The 15,886-nt window shown below is 34.5% G+C and overlaps 1 protein-coding gene across 2 annotated transcripts in view; it reads right to left on the bottom strand.

The window, feature by feature from the left end:
* GPM6A (glycoprotein M6A) overlaps positions 1-15,886 on the bottom strand; it is a 124,741-nt gene that overhangs the window by 9,826 nt on the left and 99,029 nt on the right. For both annotated transcript variants that reach the window (XM_026846691.1, XM_026846692.1), the window contains exons 4-5: positions 3,024-3,177; positions 840-916 (exon numbers count right to left, since the gene is read on the bottom strand). In XM_026846691.1, coding sequence (XP_026702492.1) covers positions 840-916; positions 3,024-3,177 — 231 coding nt within the window. The remainder of the gene's footprint in view (positions 1-839; positions 917-3,023; positions 3,178-15,886) is intronic.

Here is a 15,886-nt window from a genome sequence, read left to right as displayed (position 1 = left end):
ACCAATATAATACAAAACAGGTTACTTAAATAATCAAAGTTAACCATCTTCCTCATCTCACCCCAAACCAAACAATTACATTTTATTTTATTTACTTTCAGTGGTTTGGTTTACACAGCAGCCTGAATGTTGACTGCACAGCAAAGGCTGAATTTTCTTAGATGGTTTTGGTATAAAGGCAGATCATGTACCTTCACTCTGAGAAAATTTATTCAAACTTAGTAAGACCCAGCAAAACATTTAGCAAAGCACCCTCTGATTTCAGAGTGATCATTAATTTTGCCTCTCTTTTTGTTTCAGATGTAATTTTGTTTGTCCTGTCTTCATTCCTGATCATTTAAGAACAAAACCAGAAACCTCAGCTGAACTGAAATAGGTGGGCTGTGCCTAAGGGAAAAACTACAAAGAAAACTGTACTAGGAGTTATTATCCACACTGCAAGATTTGGTCAAATCTCTCTGAATTATTTACTCTCCTGTCACAACAGTAATCATAAGATATTCAAACAGTGGTTCATGATATAGACTTATTCATTGTGCAGCAGGTGCATTAGCTTTCAAAAACATCCCAGTAATAATATACATGAAAATGGAATTCTTAACAAAAAATAAAATATGAGTGTATTTAGAAAACAAATGACTGGAGAAATTGCACTGACTAAATTTGGTACGTGGTAAGAGACTAGGAAAAGTACTTGCTGACTGTATTTTCCACTGGGATTTTATTTGATCACCATAGCTAGAATTAGAACATGAAGAGTAAGAAGAAAACACACATCAGTTACCTCCTACTATAAAATATGATATGGTTTTACCAAAAATATTATCACATTTATTCACCTCATTAGAGTCACACATCTTGATGAAACTTTCTGATGTGGTGCAAACCTTCTTCTCCTCTCCAATAGTTACAATCCCTGGAGCAGAACAAATATTCAGAGTGTTTAGTATTCCTAGCACATGGCAGTTTACTCCATATGAGCCAGAAAAGCTAAGAAATACACATTCTTGGCTGCTTTGAAGAACTTGTTTTAACAACAAAATCAGTTGTCTGTTGATGAACAAGGGCTGGAACACCTCCTTTGTGAGGACAGGCTGAAAGAGTTGGGGTTATTCAGCCTGGAGAAGAGAAGGCTCCAGGGAGACCTTACAGCGGCCTTCCAGTACTTAAAGGGGGCTACAGGAAAGATGGGGAGGGACATTTTTTGAGGGAGTGTAGGGGTAGGATGAGGGGTAATGGTTTTAAACAGAAAGAGGGTAAATTTAGATTAGATATAAGGAGGAAATTCTTTACTGTGAGGGTGGTGAGGCACTGGACCAGGTTTCCCAGAGCAGCTGTGGCTGCCCCCTCCCTGGCAGTGTTCAGGGCCAGGTTGGACGGGGCTTTGAGCAACCTGGTCTAGTGGAAGGTGTCCCTGCCCATGGCAGGGGGGTTGGAACATGATGGATGATCTTTAAGGTCCCTTCCAACCCAAACCATTCTATGATTCTATGATAATTTCAGCCATCACAAAACTAACATATCCTCTGTTTAGTAAAAGCCTTAGTAGGAAACATGCAGATAATAATTTTTCATCCATTTTTGAATATATCTCAATTCTAGATTTTGATCAGCACAAGAATCAAAACACTGGAAGATTATTTGCAACTAGTATATACACTTACCACCTCATGTGGAGAAATGAGTCATATTTTTTTCAGACATGTTACTCTGGTGCAGAGCTTCTTTCACAAGTAATAAAAAAATAATTACCCAAACATATACTTTATTGTCAGTTCCTCTACCAGCAAGATTAACTAGAACCTGCTATATTGTTTCCTTTAGCTAATGTATGGATACTAAAAAACTAGCTTGAAGAAAACGGCAATAACTTCTTTATGTGAAAAGTGCTACTGTTCTTTTCTATTAGTAATCAGTGTTTTTACAGTCAATTTACAGAGAACATGTATGTTCACAGCATACATATTTTATATGTTAGCATTCTATGCATATTTTAAACATAATAAAAACCAGGCATGAATATTAGCAAAATAAAAGGTCATAGAAAGAATTAATACTCTTGATAAGAAATTGCTTTCTCAAATCAGTTGTCATGTGGGGGAGGGAATTTTTTTTTTTTCTCCTTATGAAAACAATGTGAAATATTTTATTTCAGGTTAAGTGAACTGTTTAATATGAATCAAACTCTTTCATTCCCAAGCAATACAGCATTTTTTTCTATCTCAAAATAACAATTAAAAATATACCGAGATTTTATTTTAGGCCAAGGTAACAAAAGGAAGACTCAAGGAAGTGCCTGACAAGAGTATGATTACCCAAAGCTCTGTGGGATGAGAAACCAACAAGGCCAGAACATCTAGATTCAGATCAGTCTTGTGGCAGAAAGGAACTGAATTATCATCACCAACACAAAAATTCTAAAGACTTTTTAAGATTCCAAGCCCACTTTTGTTCAAATTTCACATCCCCTCAAAACACATGTATGTGTATATCCCAACTTTATTCTAACCTCCACCGTTCAGGCTTTAGCCCCACTCTCTCTCTCTCCCTCCACTAGCCTCTTAGAGCATAACTATTTGTATTGTTGCTCTTAATCAAAAATTTTGCAAGCAATAAATCTCATCTTGTCCTGATTCACCTCTGCAGACAGATGATACCTAGGATCTCACATCTCCAGATCAGTGTCTTACCACAAGATTAGAGTAATTCTCCAGAAAACTGATTAACTAAGCATTTTAGACAAGTTCCAGCAATTCCAAAAGAAGACACTAAACAGAAGGCCCAAGCCAAATTTTCAGTACTCCGGGAAGATGGAAAATGTTGATTCAATTTTGTCAGGCCTGGAAATGGAGTGCATCTATAATATGCTGCCTTGACTACTGGGTAACAGGATAGAAAGAGATGCTTAACAATTGTTTCAGAAACACTGAAACAGTTCATTTCAGATACATGGAAGAAAAACAATGCGACACTTTATTCCGTGAAAGCTTGCTTCATATATTTAGTGCTCTTCATTCACATACCATACTGGCGAAGATCCAAGCAAAGATTAGCTCCATCCACTACAGTGGCATTTCGGCAAATGGTCCACAGATTGAAGTACATGTAAACAGGCAGAGAAGTGAAAGCTGTAACGCCAAGCCAGGCCAACATAAAGATGTATGTCAGCATTATAAACTGCAATAAAAGAGGGAAAAACAAAACCAGTAGTAAGTCAAAACTTAACTGATACTCCACTGCAAAAAGAGGATCCACAGAGAAGTAACAAACACATTTCTGACTGGTTTTGTCTGTTTCGGTCCTTATTTATATTATAGTTTTGTTCTGATAATCAATTCATGATCTGGTCAAAGTGAGTGATGAAGAACTAACATGATGTTTCTGAGGAACAAACAGTTATGCTTCCAGAGGTGTAAGCTTACTCTACATTCCTGTCACTATTTGGCCTATGATTGATTCAAAATACCACATCTGAAGCACAGACAGCTGCATGCTTTGTGAAGCAAATCTTTCTCCCTCCACTCCATAGTTAAGACAGGAGGCCACATGGGGTTTTTTTTCCACTATCAATCATGATGTAAAAAATAAGAATGAAATACGGGTCTTAATAAAAACGAGTCATTATCCATGGCTGCCACAGAATCTCACTGGTAAATTCATTTTGCATTGATCCAATGAGACAATATATTTGTCATTTTGTTTCTGTACTTAGACATATTGGGAGTCTACATACAAGGGAATTGATCTTTCAGAACAAACTAGGGTGCTTAACTCTGTAATAAGAAATGCATTAAATAACATGCTTTGCAACATGTGTTCTCCAAAGACTACAGATTTTCATTTTTAGCCATGAGCCTCAAGAGTATAGCAATCTGCTTGTAGGAGGTATTGAACTCTACTTGCCTTTGGGGCCCACAGTCACACTGGCACACCCAGCTTCTGTAAATATATAAGCGTGCTAGATTCCTACTCTGATGCTATCCCGAGATGACTAGCAGGCACATTCATCAGTAAATTACCTTTTCATTTTATCCTGTGGAAAAGATATGAAATAGCCCCAAGATTTGATGGCTTTGGAAATGACAATAAATCTAAACGCATTACTGAAACAAAACAATTTCAGCACACTATCATTTTTCTACCACAGAAAAACATTGATTCTGAGAATAAGAAATAAGCTATTTTAAAAAGCTAAATAAGATAGTCCATAATCTGCTTAAAATGATAGCTTAATGGAGTTCATAAGGGGGAAATGGAAGACATTTCCTAGTTCTTTTTTTAATGTAACTTCTCTCACATCAGGAGATAAAGGAAAAAGCCTAATATAAATACATATTTTAGTTATGGAAATCAAATAAGGTCAGACTGAAAAGTGTGCAAATGGTAATAAAATTTTCTAGACAAGTGGCTTGTCCACACATACCTGATCAGGAAAAGCATTACCAAACAACAAAAGGTTTGAATTTTAGGTGAGGTAGTATTGTTAGTTTGAAGATATGCGATGGACATTCTCAAGCAATGTTGGAGACCTTAATTTGATTTACTTTAACTCACTTCCAAAGAATATTAAATAAAAGCCATTTTAATTCTGAGGTAGTCTATTTACACAGGGATTTAATGTAGTTTAATTAATCCAGTTTAAAATTCAATTCAGGTTAATTTTCCTGATTGTCCCTAGGTAGATGAGTCTTTCAGCAGTAGGCTGAAAGGCTGGAGAGTTTATAGCACTAAAAATAATTATCAGAAGGATGCAGGAAAGTAAAAGATAAAGTGGAATAAAGAATAGAAGTATTCCATTTAATACTCTGGATATCTGCTTTCTATCCTTTTATTTATTTAGTACTCAACACTTCAGCTTTTCCTACTTGTTTGTAAGTTATGAACCATTTTAACTTTTCCCATAACATCAAACTAGTTTAAAAAGGAAACTGATGTGTCTAATCTATGTTTAAAGACTTTTGAAAATGTATTCATGCCGATAATGGCTCTCTTCCTTTTCAGTTTTTTCCCAAAACACTCTTACTAGAAAACCAACTGATAAAATAGAGAAAGTAATAGCAAATATATAATAAGTATACACCCTTGAATGTTAAATCAGACTTTTCTGTGTGTCAGTTATTTTATACAATGGAAATTTTATTCCATCTATGGCAGAAAAAAATAGTCAATACAAGTAAACACTGCTCTGTACACACTCCTATTTATTTTTTTCATTATTGCTCCTTTATTATTTTTTTTTCTCTCCATGTTAGTGTTAAAGTTAATGAGATAACATCTGGTTCAACCCCAGGCACTCATTTACAAATAATTACTTGGAAAATTACTTGGAAATGTAGATTCACTTCAGGGCTATGAATTCCCAACAAAAATGCCATGTCTGATCTTAATTTATTATCAAGCTAAAGAGTTGTACTCACGTTTTTTTAAGGCAGGAGCAAGAAATAAGAAAAAAGGCTCACTATGTGTTCTCAGAACAGCCTTTAAATTCTCAGTTTACTATATTCTAGAAGTATATTAAAAGCAAAACCAACCTCTTTAGTTATTCTAAGAGTTTGCCAAAAACAGGGAAGCCAGGGGCCTTATTTCTGAGTTTTTTTCTAGAATTTCTGAACTAAAAAATATTTAATGAATTTAGTACATCTCTCACAGTGAAGCAGATGCATAATAATTTAATGGAGAACTGAATCTTTGATATTAGTTATATTACTGAACAATAGTAATTGTTTTTAAGACTGGGCTCCGTACAGATTCAGGAATCTTCCTATTCTGTGACTACCATCAAATGCAGGAAAAAGACCATCCTTACTATGAGGATTACAATTCCCATTTAATATCTGTTAATATTCTGATCTGTAGTAGGTATTAAACCTCTGTAGCCTTGCTAGCTTAAAATCTGTACTGAGATAATACAAAGCATTGGTTTGCGCAAACAGGGGAAAAAAACAGAGCTTCTTAGCCTCCAAAAAATCTGCCTTGGGCATAGAATAAGAGCAGGAGAAATCTGTCAGATTATAGCTGCTGAGAGTCACAAGAGCTGCCTTCTTAGAGAGAATTGCCTGCTTATTTATGGAAGGGATTCTCTTTTAAAAACATGAATCTGTTTGGGTGAGTATCTTAGAAAAAGCGAATCAAATGTTGATTTCATTTTAGAAAACAAAGAACTTCATTTTTCCTTCCTCAGTCACTTTTGACTGAAGAGCCAGCGGCCAATGACATGCCCAAATTCATGTCATAGCAGCAAGATAAAGGGGAATAAAATAAACAAATCTTATTTGTTTCATGTAAAAGTAACTAAAACGCAAAACTTCACATTAAATCACTTGGTAGATATGAGTTATTCCTAGAAGGTGCTATCACTGATATCAGTGAAGCAAATCACAAAAATGAGATCTGTGCAATAATACACTTTCTGCTGTGAGGGTGGTAAAAAGCAAAAAGTTAACCTTGCACAACGAGTTATTAGTTTTTAGCAATAGGAGGTACTAGCTTATAAGTTCTTGTTATAATGGAATGAAATAATGAATTATTTTTTTTTTTTAAACCACAGGTGATATATGAAAGTATTTTTTTAGATCATTTTCTCTTCTATTACAATATTCCCTCTTTGCTCTAGAGACCTTAAAAGAAATGCTTAAGGAGCCTGTTCACTCCAGGAATTAAATTCAGAACACAATCTCCTGAGATTCAAAGGGATCCCTCTCCTTTGAAGTAGCATTCTGCTACGTGACAAGCCAAAGATTTATGAAATAGCAGTACAGCATCTTACAGAGATATCACAGTTTGTTCCTTAGTATGTTACGTATTGCACTGGTAGTGAAAATTACTTTCTCTGATCAGTTCAGTTTCCTCTGTAAGAAGCCAAACACACAAACTGGAAGTGATAGTGAAATTCATCTACCAAGATATGAAGATAAAAGCTCACTAATTGATACTCAGTTCACGTTAGGAAAGAACAGCTAAAGTAAATCATTATTTGAACAAAAGAAATCTTTAACCTTTGTAGTAGTTAATTTTTTGTACCAATACCCTGGCTGGTAAAACTCTCTTGACAGATTTTATAAGCTTTCATTGCCAGTAACACCTTTCCTGAACCATAAATTATCAAAGTAAGCAAATCATCAATGCTTCTGGAAAGATTTTAAAAAACAATCTGCTGCACAAATCAATATCAAGAAGTAGATATTTCAGAGTATGTTCTAAAATGCTGTCTATACAGCACAACAGCTTTCATGGTGGTCATAGCTGGTTGAAATCCTGTTTCCACTGAAAACATTACCCAAATCCTATTGATTTTAGTAAGACCAAGATTTCAGTTACTGCTCTCTTTTTAAAATTTATGGGTACTTGTCCCATGAAAAGCCAATTCATTGAATTTCAAACACTGTTCTTGGTTTAGTTTTGTTATAAATATTTCAATACACCCGAAGAAGCATTGTATGATTGGCTCAGTGACCCTAGGGATACAGACAGTGAAATCATATTAAAAAGTCACTGTTAATACAGAGAAGTGTGTTGAAAAAAAGTAAACTCCGGTCATTTTATTGTATGACACTGCTGCTTACTACCAAAAAAAATTACAGAAAAATAGCAACAAATTCAGAAGTGCCTGAATTAAACTTAACTCCAGAAACCTAATGTTGCCATGTAATTTTATCTTTGTTCCAAACCGTTTACTTACATTTACACTTCCTCTCAATTTAATCATATACTTACTTTATACGAACTCCCTGATGTGATCTATCAACTCAGAGTTGTAAAACATACACACACATACACACACCCCTTCATTGTTTACTTTCAGCTTGACAATCTAAGAAGTTCCTCCCAAACCTCTTCCCAGGCTCAGAAATTCACAGTTTTTGCCAGAGATCAAAACTGTATCTACAAAACTCACATGCCTCTATCCTGTCAAAACCTATTATGCTTCACTGTGAAACCCTGTCAGTGCAGGACATCACCTTGCTGCCTCTGACTGGAACACCGGGAGTCACCTCACCTCCGCAGTGCGCTGTGTAGTCACGGCCCTGAGTGTCCTTTGATGGCAATTCAGAAGCATGAACAGGAACATCTTTTCAATTTCTTCCTGAACTACCCTTTCTCTCTAACATCACATTCACTTCAATCATCTATAGATTTAATTTCAATACTAATAAAAACTTATTTAACTTTAGCACCTTGCCCAGCTTTAAATTCGTAAATGACCTTTGGCTTTCAGGCCTTCTGCCTCAGTCTTGTCCATTTTTCTGAGAAGAAATTCCTTAATGCTACTGTTTCCTTACTCTGTGCATGTTCTGCATAAACACATTTGCATAGTCTTTTAAATTAATCATTGCAGTTGCCACATATTTTCTGAAATGATGAACTTTTTATTGATTAAGTTGCACTGATAGAGTGTGTAGTTCTTTCTGTGGTTTACAAGAAGTCAGACTTAAAAGTACTACATGTGTCCTTACCTTGGACTCATTGTTTATTTGCATTCAATTTTCTATAGGGTTCTGCCTACTGACCAATAAACTTTTATTATGGATTATTGTACATATTAGGTATTCTGTTCTTGTACATAATCTGTACTCTTAAACTGCAGGTGTTTAGTTCTTTTAAATTTTGGGAGGTTCAGAATTAATCGAACAGAATTTTTCAATTTTTGCAATTTGAAAGAAGAACCTCTACATAAATACTTCAACCTCTTCCCAATATTTTTTGCAACGGCATCTTAAATGCATAGTTCCCCCTATGCAAATATGAGAGCGCACGTCAAAAACTCGATGAGCTCCTCTGGAAAGGGTTTTAACATTGCAGAACCTAAACCAACCTTTGCTACTTAATTACAAATGTTAGGTTGTCTAGAGCCAGCAATATTATTCTTATTTATTTAAATCTAAATAAATCAGAAATTGAAAAAATTACACATATATCTTTAAACTAATTGATATATTATTGGTTAACATGTTACAGATCATCCTTTGCCACCATAACCAACCTCTCTTGGTATTCATACACCCTTTTACACACAATATGAAATCTGGATATGTTTAAGATGGGCATTAAAAGTAGCTCACAATCAAATGGCCTCCTCTAACATTCTCATTTCTGCATTAACTAGCATCATCTACATTCATACCTCATTCCTGAACAGAAGTAAAAGATGAAGCAAAAGTATTTCAAACTTATCTCATTTTACATATAATGCTGCTGGAAGAAAGAGACCAATATTCTGATGTGGCCACTAAATTCACTATAAATCACAGAAAATACACACTTAAAAAAAACTTTTCTGCTTGGTCTAAAATATCACTCTCATTGCTTACGATCACTTGTTGGACATTTATTATTGCCTCTACAAAACATGTTCATCGTATTTCTCTCTCTGACATATTATATGCCCAGGCACAGCTCCAAGAGTCTTGTTGAAACATGGATACATTTCATGCTCTGCTATTACTGTCATGTGGTTGATTCTTCCTGGCTTGCATTCAAGTCAACTGCTTCAAGAGGAAAAAGAATTTTTAAAAGGGGAAAAAATAGCCAATATTGGTCTAAATTTCTCTTCATAGCAGGACAGACTTCTCAGGTTTGCCTAATTGCAATTCATCCATATACTAAATGCTAGCTAATGTGACATTCCTTAGATTGTCAAAATATATTATGAGAAAATTATTAAATCCCTGAAATTTTGAAGCATCCATTTTATGGAACTGTTTTTTCTGGTTTTGTTTGTTTTTTTTGTTTGGTTTTTTTTTTGTGGGGTTTTTTTTTTTTTTTTTAATTTTCCTTCTACAGATATTTTAGATTGATAAAAAGCTGATTTTGACAAAATTGAAAGCAATTCTCACTGTTACTTTCTGGTTTTTATCTGCACATACATTTTTCTAAAGTTTCCTTTAAATGCATATTTCAAGGTTGAAATATTCTACTCATGATGTCTATTGCTTTTTAACTATTTAGATGACTATAAAAATTTGGTTTACTTTTGGATTTACTCTGAAATGATTTACTGGTAGCAGTGGGGGAGGAGATTTCCACAGCTGCATCAGAAATACAGAAAGATTTTTTAAGAAATCGATTAATTTTTTGAAACTTTGTTTTGTAAAAAATCCACTAGCTATCACAACATACTCACTTTGAAAAAGATGGCTTTGCATTGATGCAAGGGTAGGTTTTTTCCTGTAGATTTTATAATTATCTTTTCAATACTTCCTTATAGAACAATCACACTAATTTTTTTTATTTCTGAATCTTCTTTAGAATGTTGATGGTTTTGTAGAATTATGCTGCTTAAAGATGTTAGCATTAGTTATGTGTTCTTCAGGCACAACTATAATTTTTGTAGTCCAACAGGCTTCTGAAGTCCTACAGAGCACTGGATCTATTTAACAGCAGCAAAAATTCCTATTTAATTTTACAGTCTTCCAGATAGTTATTACTTTTTCTCAAAATGTATACACATATATTTTCACATTCTCACAGTTTTCCTCCTTTTGTTTTTCTTCTTGGTACTCCCTGGGAATACAACTAAGGTAATGGTTTTGTATTTAAATGTGATTAAAGGGTAAATAATCTGCTTTTAAAACTGCTTTTTAAAAAAACTGGAGTAGACATTCATTAAATAATCCTGCTTCATGGGTTCTTCATACTATGTTCATGTCACATAACTACTCAATTCAAAGACATAAAATATGAAAATAATCAGTTCCATCATGACCCACACCCTGTCAAAGTAGGCAGGTCCTAGTAGTAAATTTCCAGGTATTTTGTTTCCAAATTGCTGATAACCTATTTAGAAAATCCTGATCCATACTCGCTTTTCAGTGATGACAAGTTTTCTATACACAGAAAAAGATAAGACCCAGCTGAGAAAAGACTGCACTATACAGATTGTTTACATTTTTCACATTGCCAAGACTGCAATTTTTGTTCAGGAAGTTTGCATGGTCTATACTTGGGAACAAGACAGTGAAGCTTAAACTAGAAAGCAGAAATAATACTCTTATAAATTCTCTAAACAGATTTGTCACTCAAAGTGAATGCTTGGCTGTCAAAAATAAGAACACGTGTTCTTTCCTGAGTCGTTCTTAATGGGGTTTGAGAAGTCTATGAAAGAATCAAGGGGTAGGGACCTTCTTTTGTCATTTACTGTCTTGCCAAAAAGTGAAAGTCAGTAATCAGCCAAGGGATTCTAAAACTGTGACCATAAATGTTGAAGCTCTTCAGCTGAATGAGGTATTGATAAATACACTCTGGTTTGCTAAGTCTAACCAGCTTAACTTGAATACCAATCGTCATATGCAAATAAAAGGATACAAGCAGTGAGGAGATAAATGTATAAGTTTCCTTCCTTCTTCCTGGGCAAGCAATACCAAAACCCATTTGCAGTGGTAAGTACGAATTTATAAATCATCAATAAGAAGATGCAGTTCATATGACGAACAAAAAGCTGTATATGGTTTATGTGGATTTTAAGTAGGAGAAATGAAAAACAAGCAGGCTATACACCATTAGGAATGGATAAAGGACACATCTTTGACTGTAAAATTGGGAATTTATGATAATGCCACTGACATGCACAGGTTTAAATAACTATAAAAAGAGTAAGCTATCTAGATGCAGTGAAAAAGAATAAGGCAGTCAGGTGAAAATAAAGTTCTGGGAAAACTGTGATTATCTGTTGAAGCATTCAAGTTAAAACTGTGAAGGATTATCTGAATTTAGGGGAAATAAAGCTATCACCTTGAATGTTTTATGATGGTCATAATAGAAAGGTAAAGCCCATGGAGAAAGTGTAACAGCTTACACAGTCCAACACACTTTGGAAATGTATGACAGCACATTTTTAGAAAACAGTTTCATTAAAAAACCTACTTATTGACTGATCTTACATGCCAAGGAAAATTCCTGTCCTTGATGTGAACAAAAAACTCAGAACATAATCTGAACAAAAAGTCTGTCCAGCTGATCTCCAATAAAAATTCTGTCAGTGAGCAGCAAGACCAAGAGAAGCTGAGAAGCTACTGGCAAGGCATAATAGAATGTCTGGCACACTCCTCTATTAAAGGAAGCAATGTACACTGCAGTCAACAAAAGGGCTGTGTATAAAACACATGGTAAAATATGTGAGAAGAGGAATGATCAGATGAAAGAATGATTTTGTAAGTGTGATATCCCCAAGTGAGAAAATCTGAAAGTATAAAGAAAACCAAAACAATATGGCCAGATTACAGAAATAAAACAGACTGAAAGTACAGTCAGCATCTAGAAATATATAATAAAATCATCTCTGAGCTCACTAAAAAAGATGTCTAAAGGTATAACAAATACGGAAAAAGAAAAGTAATAAATTTCATTCTTCTTTTTAAGAAATCACATGTATATTAACAATGTAGTTGGGAGAGTAATGGCATGAAGATAAAGAGATTCTCTTAACCACTCAGCTGAGTTCTGAAGTATTGCTATGGCTTGCCCTTCCTATTTCAAGAACAATCACAGAAGATTACAAAGAACCAAGTCCTCGAAAGAAATTTCAACATGGGTCAAGTATCCAGACATAAGTTGACTTCCAGAAATCTATAAAACCATTAATATGTTTTATTTTATTTACTAACTCTAGCAGTGTTTAGATAGCAAATGTTATTCACCTAAACTCCAATTGAAGGGTTCAAGCAGGATACATCCTACAAAATTTAGATAGTTGACTGAAGTGCTTAATATAAAAGACCTAGTTTAAAAGTGTTGAAGGTTATCCTCTGCAGAAAATAGGACAGTCACTTGCAGAAAAATTCACTTCATCTGAGAAAGTCTCTCTAACCTTCTCTCTCCTTTAACTACCAAAGGAGCATAGGCCCTTCTCGTGGCAACCGTACCTACGTTCCTGGTTAGGTGGGACACATCTGTGTCACAATACATTCCCTCTCAAATTAACTTCTCCATCATCTTCTGGGGTATTTGTGGCAATAATTCATTAAACTGTTTTTTAACTATGCAGTCTGGAAGGTCAGACCACCATATGAATCTCACCTTCCCCATTTCCCATGTTAATGTCTGAAACTACTTATGTATGGCATTCACTATTTACTATATATTGGGATAAGAGTTTTGTTAGACACTTTCCTTATTTAAAATCGGATTAAGGGATTCTAGACACAACGATACATCTGCTGTCTTGGAGAGGTCCTTTACTTCTCATAAATGAAGCAGCAGTGGTATGAAGCATTCTGCATTCCTCAGATACACCAGCATTCAATCAGAAGGAAGGCCTCTCTGGCTGTCAGCTCAGCATTTCACCACCAGAATATACAGATATGGTATTTGATTTTCAGAAAGGAGAGCTTCACTTCTAGCATTCAGAAATGATGCATCTGTTCTGGGTGGAAAGCCAGCTGAGCCTGCACTGAACTCTGTTCCTCCTGTTACATAAAGAATCAGATGTCAATATGATGCAGTTTCACTGCCTCTAGAATAACTGGTCTGGTAAGGGCAAGATGAAGTGACAAATTTACGTCCTTTACAGATGTTTTTTCAAAACATTTGTGGAGCTTCCATGGTTTTTCTTGCAAAATAAAATTTGAGAATATTTTGGAAAGTTCAAGTTTTAGTTTAAGCATTTAAGAACCAAGGGTCAAATAGCACATAGGTATTCAGGTCGCCAGTATAATTTTCAAAGGCAGGAAAATCCCTTTCACTCATTAAAATAAAAGGTTCCTAAATACCAAAGAAACAGAAGTTATATTAGCTAGTGCAACTTAGAATATAAAACATCTTTCTCTGGAGCTTTAACATGATTCTTTTAAAAGGTAGGATACAAAGACATAGAAATACAAGTACTAGGATGAAATCTTCATTCAATGTTTTCTGATGAAATAAAAAGAACTGCTTTCCCGTTTCATAGCGTAAAATTTTCATAAGAGTAACATTTTTCAAGGAAAAAAGGCTCATTTGTATTTCTTTCTTATTGACTCTGTAAGCAGACATTCTAAAACAAGGCGTAAATGAGGTTTTCCAGGATTAAGCTAGCTGAATATAAATAGGAAGGGTATTAAATTTCAAATATACAAAGAGTGGCACAGTTGGCCTCAGATCTGTCTCCCATTCTTCACTAATGATGCTGCAGCACGAGTATATATAATTGTTTATTTAATTATCTAAAAGCATGTACAGGCATTGAAAAATAAAGACTAAAACCACAACCATCCCTTCTCAAATGTGACTGGCAATGTTATGCCACTTTTGTTTTTCTTTTGTTTTACTTTTCACAGGAATTAATTCTGAAAACACTGCCAATGAGACTCTTCACTGTCACCCTCACAGGCCATCTCTCAGATGGGAGAGGGTACATCCACAGCGGCACTGACATGACTTGGATGCTAGGCCTCCAAATCCTCACAGAGGCTGATTAATCAACTATGCAATCACTGCAAAGGCTAGGCTGCTATTTCTCTTTGCATTACGTCAGGCAAAAAAATTCCTTTTGCCCACGTAGAACTAAAAAGTGTGCTAGTCACAGTGAAGGAAGGAGGTCAGGAAAGGCACATGAAAAACTTCTGTAGATGTTGTGTTTTGATGTTCTTAAAAGCCTGCTTTTCAAATAATATTTTATTAAGAAAGAGAAAAATGTTACTTTTCAGATTTCCAGAAAGAAATATAGCTTGTCCATACCAAGTTAAAACGAGCTTTTCCTCCTTGACATTTTTTGTTGGTTTTTTCCTTCCATTTTCCTAACAGGTTTAGTCACAGACATAATAAATATGCTCATGCAAAATGCTAACAAGAAATAATTGGTGACAATGGTAAAGCAGAAGGACTTAATTTTCAGACTTTAACATACTAAACTGGTATTTGGGAAGACATCAGCAAATTTGATGTGAAATCATAGTCACAAGAGGAATTTTACAAAGGTGGTTTTCATGTGGAGCCATTTTTGTCATTTTAATTCTTCAAAACAAGAAATATCCTGTATGTACATTTCTGTTAGTATTAAGGTATTGCTAAAAGATAACAACTGTTTAGTCTTTGACAGCTTAGAATTTAATATTTGCAAAATTACCATCTCAAGAATTTATACAAGGAAGGTTTCTTGCCAATCCTCTTCAGCAGCATTATATCATTTTGGCAACTGCACATAACAAAATTTTTTTACAGCAAATTTGCATAGCAATAGTACAGCTTGGGCTTGACACACAAGGGCACTGATTAGGTTTGATTTACCTCTCCAGTCATCTTTTTGTTGTTCTTAGAACTTATTTCTTCATATCACTGCATGATTTAAGGAACTGAATACTAATACATAATACATAAATACATCACTGCTGGACTGAAATATTTTCTAATTCCAAATATTTTTTAAAAATGTAAACTGTTATTTGCCCCTTAAGAATTTTAAATATGAGATAATCAAAATAAACCTAATCAAAAAGGTTATAATTTTAACTGACAAAAATGCTGTATATGCAGTCTTACTCCTGAACCTCTAGAGCACAGAAGCAACAACCAAAATAGTAACTCAAAATAGCAATCTTAATGATATATCATCTGAATAAGACAAGCAAACTGCATATTTTTTTCCTTTTTTAGGGAAAAGGAAAAACTTCCACTAACTTCAAGAATAACAATGTGTTTAACTCAAAATAATTGATAGCTTATTTAACTGTGATCATAAACAGTATACAGCCTTAATCTTAGCAGCACCACGTATATCAATCCAAGGTTTCTTAAAGTAAAACACATACATTACAAATTACAGATTAGGAAAATAAAATTCCAAAGGAATTAATTTAATTAATAATAAAAGTCATATTAACCATAGAATAGATGCTTAACTCTTCATTTCTTCTAGACATGTGCTACAGAATTACACTTTATACTGCAAGGGCATCAAAACTGATGCAGCACTGCT

This window comes from Athene cunicularia (assembly GCF_003259725.1).
Source record: "Athene cunicularia isolate RWA chromosome 4 unlocalized genomic scaffold, athCun1 chr4_part1, whole genome shotgun sequence".
Taxonomy (NCBI): Eukaryota; Metazoa; Chordata; class Aves; order Strigiformes; family Strigidae; genus Athene; species Athene cunicularia.
This window is presented reverse-complemented; position numbering and strand designations above follow the sequence as displayed.